We start from the raw sequence: 5728 nt of genomic DNA, 5'->3' as shown, positions 1-5728 counted from the left end.
CAGCCAGGTAGAAAGCACAAAATTGCACCAGGAGGTTCCTCTGAATCAATGTGTTGTATTAAATCCAAGATCAGATCATAATTTACTCTAGGTAAATTATAAGATTTCATGTTATTACTTGTCTCCCTTTTTCCTAGTATTTTATAAATATCTGACAAGAAATACTCTTCAACGTCATGCACAAACCCTAGGACATTAACTATGGGACAGTTATCAAAGTATTTAGAAAATAAATCAGCATTTAGAGAAGCGCTCATCAGGATAACTCGCAACTCTCGATTTGATTTAAGCAAATCTTTTAAAAGGATCAATAAAAAGTCAGTTTGAATATCACGCTCATGAACTTCATCCACAATTACATGACTAATTCCCTCTAGAGAAGGATTGGCTTGAAGTTTACGCAACAAAATCCCAGTTGAACAGAACAGCAAAGCACCTTTTTCTTGTGGAATCACCTTTTTCAGTCTTACCTGGTAACCAACTGTTTCTCCCATCTGAAAATATAAAATCTCTTTTACATTAATAAAATTTAAAATCCTTTTAAGTTTTATGTAAAACTGTTAATGCTTTCATTTTCATTTTCTTTATACGTTTTTCAATTTTTACAAATAAAGTCCATGATTTTCTAATTTAAACTAGTAATATTTACAAATTATGTTAAAGAAATACAAAACTGTTTTTGGAATATAAATTTCAAGTTAGTTAAAGCCATAATTAAGTCATTTTGCATCTTCAGCAAAAAAATACCAACTCTTGCTAAATTAGGATTAATAATTGATTAGGTTAATGACTAAAATGTTGTACGATCTCATAATATAAGGACATATATAAGAGTAGCTGCTTAAAACTGACATATATATATCTATCCTTTCACATTTAAATGAAAATACATCTTTATTTTGGTATATTCAGGTAAATATTTAAGAGTCTTCATGATGGTATTCTGGAGATCATTAAGTCCTTGTGATGTAAATAGTCATAAACTTACATTAACCCTCACCTAGGGTTAAGGTTATATATTACGGAGCCCATTCCATAGAGTCATACCCAAGTTGAGGGGTGGTGCAGAAACTTGTACATGTCAGTACCAACTAGAAATTACTCTACACTTACATATGTATAATGAAAATTATCACTGATGTGAGCAATCTATAATTCTGGGATACAACATTAAGACTTTGGTCTGACTTAATAGTATGATATGGACATAAGCCAATATGTGCCTGTCTTTGCTTTACTGTCAGTGTTAATTTGTATTCTCTCACAAAACAATTCTTTTCAATTCTCTTGCTATCATGATAATTATTGCTTACCTGTTATCTGTCAATATGACAAAAGCATGTAAATTTCTTGGTTTCACCATAGTTTCATTAATTACCTTAGAAGGATATTGTAAGACATGTATTATTATATAACCATAAGGTTATTTTATGAACTTTTCAAAACTGTTCAGCAGTGCCATGTTCACTTACACTAATGATCTATAACAGTAAACTCACCTAAATGGAATAATGTAACTTTCACATGTATGTTTTATACATATAGTCAAAGCATCACAAGGTTCAGAATATTATTCCTTGTATATTATTATAATTCAAAATATACATTTTGGCAATTAGTTTCAGTGAAAAGAAATAAAGATTGGAGATTGTTTTATAAGACAACAAAATATTACTCGCTCTTAAAAGCTTTTTGAACTGGACAAGTCAGTAAAGAATTATTTGTATAGTAGATTCTAGACAGTATAAATAAGAAAAAAATTTCTAAGAAATAATGCCCTCCCTTCATGGCTTATAGTATAATGCTAAAATTTAGGATTCAGTCCTCACATTGGTAGTTACTACACATTTTTTTGCTTAACAATAACTAACAGTGATTCATAAAGAAACAAGTTGCACTGAACCTTTTAGCTTAGTAAAGAACTAAGTGGTTATTTTTATATTATTTATACATGCTCTTAAAAACTTTTTGAACTAGACAAGTCAGTATAGAAATATTTGTATAGTAGATTCCAGGGGGGCTTTCCATCACTCATGAAAGCATACCTGCATTGTTAAAAAAACAGTATTATGGAAAATAGCTATGAGCAGAATGCCCCCCAAACTAATTTTGTTTTTGTTTTTTGGTGTGTTGATAAATACAATGTGTCTGTATTTTTGGTTATGTACTCTTATGCACACAAACCAACCTCCTATTTTTTGGAATTTAACCCCAAGATCAATAGGTTTCTAACACATCCCTTAAGAAAGTGACTTTTAAAGTTTTCTGCTGTTTAGAACTGGATAGACAGGCAACATCATTACCCCCCCCCCCCAACCTTTCAATCATGGGATAAAAAATTATAATGTAACATTTAATTTAATTGTTAACTCAAAATACAATCTTCAAGAAATTTCTACAGGTTAGTTTTTAAGCTGTGTCTTGTGTTGGTTCTTTTCACATAATAGATTCATTTTATATCATTTCATTATATATCTTTCTTACAGTACACTAATTAATAATCTAAAAACAACAAAAACTCATAAAATCTACATAACATTCTGTAGCTTGAGAAAATAGAATACATGACCCAGTTAATAGCCAGCTATTATTATCATGATGAAACACTGTGTGATCTTGTATTTAATAATTCACATAAATCTTGGACATTAAAAGAGTTCAAACCCTTTCTCCTCTTTCTTTTGCCACTCGTTCTGCTATAGAGATAGCTGATATCCGTCTAGGTTGTGTGACAACCATGTTACATTCTGCACCTTTCAAATGAAGGATAAGATCATCCAGGATAAACTGTGGTACTTGAGTTGTTTTGCCGCATCCAGGTTCTCCCGAAAGGACAATCACTTGGTTCTTTTCTATGGCACTCAAGATTTCATTTCTAAATATATGTTAACAGATACATTTGAGAAATTCTCTTATAATTTTTAATATCAAATTTTCACAAAAAACATTTTGATTTTCATTTATACACACAAGTAAATGCATTAATATGTCAGAGCAATACAACAACATACCTATAAAAGAGTTCAAGACAGAAAATAAGTGGAAAAAAAACACACCCATAGATATGCCCACATTATATCTAATAAAATAGCTATGTGCTGACACACATTATAGTATCAATATACAATATATATGAAATACATATGGTTTTGCAATTCTGTGGGAACATTGAAGGAATGTACAAATCAAGCTTAGTAATATCCACAGGAATACAGATGAAGAGATACTAGCATCAAGTCAGTGAACAATGTTTAATAAGTCATCTTAGTAGCAGGTTTTGAAAAAATAAATTGTTCATTAGTAAAACTCATTAATTTCTTTAGCTATCTTTTTTCACTTCACATCTTATGCAAAAATGTATATAGAAAAACCTGACGTAATAGGTTGAATGTTATATCATAAACACGGAAGTGAAAAGTGAAGGTTTTATGCTGTATTATTATTAAGAAAAATGCTATTTTCTTCAATACATTTTATAAATCTGCTAAAAAGTGTGCCAAAATACTTATTATGGTTAGAAAACTTCAAGAATGAATCTTAGCAGCTGCACAGCATATATTTTTAAAAGGAAAAAAGACAGATGCAATAAGCTAAGAAGCACTTTGGAAATATCTATGTTACATTAAAGTTTACAGAGTCATTGAAATACTTTACAATAACTTGTTACTTACTTACAGCTTCAAGTGTTTCATGAAATTTGAGAGCTAAAATGTTTTCATTCTGATATAAAATCTACAACGTCTAGAAAAAAGGTTCATTAAAGAAATCTGCTCATTGGAACATAATTAATAAAATGAATACAGTCATATATTCCAAGAAGTGGTCATAAATCTTGTCTTTGATTTTATTTCAAGCATAAGATTAATGACTGCTTTGTACAAAACTAAAAGAAACAAAAATAAAAAAAATACAAGTTGAAATGAGTTATTGAAATATTTACTGACTTTTATCTTGTAATTATTACTTATGGCAATTCATCTGCAAAAAAGGGCCTGACATTGTCTGGTGGTTAGGATGCTCATCTTGAAATGGAAACCTGTCATTGAACATGCTTTCCTTTTCAGCTAGGGGTGGGTGGGGTGATATAATGTGACAGTCAATCCCATTATTTATTGATAAAGAGAAGCCCAAGAATTGGCAGTGAGTGGTATTGACTAGCTGTCTTCCCTCTAGTCTATTACTTCAAAATTAGGGAAGACTAGTGCAGGTAGCCCTCAAGTAGCTTTGCACAAAATTCAACAAACAAACAATCATCTGCAAATAAACAATTATTAAAATGATAATAACAGACTTAATATTCAATAATGAAAGGTTTTTATAACTATGAAGATCATTGTCTTCATTCAAAGAATTATGCTTTATCCACTATATTTGTTCAAAAGCACAAATAATTGTAGAGAAATGTTTGGCAGACTGTGGAAATCTACCTTCCATAGGTAGACTAATAATGCAAAAAGTGATCCTGGAAAATTGCTGTCCTGAAATAATAATTGAAAAAACAACAACAAAAAAACTAATTAATTTTTTACCTCATAAGTGTGATTGGAAGCAACTGGTGAGCTTCACGTACAGCAAATGAAATTTTTTTTCTGTTTTTCTGAAAATTCCAATACATTCTATGACTTCTATCAATAAGTTCTTCTGGTTCTAAGGATCTAAACTGATTCCCAGTGATAACATCAGATATCTCAGAACTGGAAACACTGAGTTCAAAACCTTCACGTTCCTCTGCTAGAATGTCAAGATCTGCCTCAGCACTGCTTAAATGTGAACTGTTCTGTTCTTTATTATTTAACTGATTGTTTTCTTTCCCAGAATCTTCACACTCATTTCTAAAGCAATGCTTTATTTCCTGAAAAGTGAACAGAATTTAATGAATGATACAATCTACTTACTTTCAAACACACAATCTTTGTATTTCGTAACAATATTTACTTCTAATGTATTTCTTCCAGAACCTGCCAAGGTAAAACTGTGAAATGATGAGAAAAGTTTTATATCACTTTAAAAATATCCAAATCATCATATAATGGACATTCTATTTCAGATATATACTTAAGCAGTTGTTCTCTAACAATCAAATAACATTTTAGATAGTCACATGGATATCATCATGCACACATGTAACGTTTTAACAATGAATTACACATTATTTAATGTATTATGATTTTCTAAATTTATTATGTACATTATATGTATCGTTATTTCAATTTTGCTTCCCTGATTACTATCTTGGTCCTTCTTTCTCTCTACAATGTAGTACTTTAAATATCACCTACCTAACTTTCTGACAGTATATATATATATATATATATTTTATAATTACAAGTTTTGTAACTTCTTTTATAAAATTCTAATATGAATCATGCTAAATTTTGTTAAGGTCACATGCTAAGTTCAGCCCTAGGCATAAGTTTCCATAGCATAGCCTGATCCCAACTGTAACATGGAACAGATCTACACTTTCATGGGATAGTTGTATTGTGTCCTGCTTAACTCTTTCAGTATGGGGTCGGTCAATGTGATGACCTCGTAACCATTGTTATAGTTTTCATGCTATAACTTTTAAATTAGTAAGCAAATGTTAACAAAATTTGGCAGCTTACCAGTAAATATTACAATGCTTTCATACACAAAATATCTACTTTTTTTATTACATTGTAAGGATTGTAAAGCAATGTTTCTCTCATGCCTTTTTTCTTTTCTTTTCACATCTTGCCTATCTATC

At 30.3% G+C, this 5728-nt stretch overlaps 1 protein-coding gene across 1 annotated transcript in view; it reads right to left on the bottom strand.

Moving 5' to 3' along the window:
* The window catches only part of LOC106457801 (putative ATP-dependent RNA helicase DHX30), a 23151-nt gene that overhangs the window by 15255 nt on the left and 2168 nt on the right, over positions 1 to 5728 (bottom strand). The window contains exons 2-4 of the mRNA XM_022383844.1: positions 4530 to 4852; positions 2665 to 2875; positions 22 to 494 (exon numbers count right to left, since the gene is read on the bottom strand). Of these exons, the coding sequence (XP_022239552.1) occupies positions 22 to 494; positions 2665 to 2875; positions 4530 to 4852 (1007 nt within the window). The remainder of the gene's footprint in view (positions 1 to 21; positions 495 to 2664; positions 2876 to 4529; positions 4853 to 5728) is intronic.

Source organism: Limulus polyphemus, unplaced genomic scaffold (assembly GCF_000517525.1).
Source record: "Limulus polyphemus unplaced genomic scaffold, Limulus_polyphemus-2.1.2 Scaffold375, whole genome shotgun sequence".
In the NCBI taxonomy this organism is placed as follows: domain Eukaryota; kingdom Metazoa; phylum Arthropoda; class Merostomata; order Xiphosura; family Limulidae; genus Limulus; species Limulus polyphemus.
Note: the sequence above shows the minus strand (reverse complement) of the source record. Positions and strands in the feature narration are given on the sequence as shown.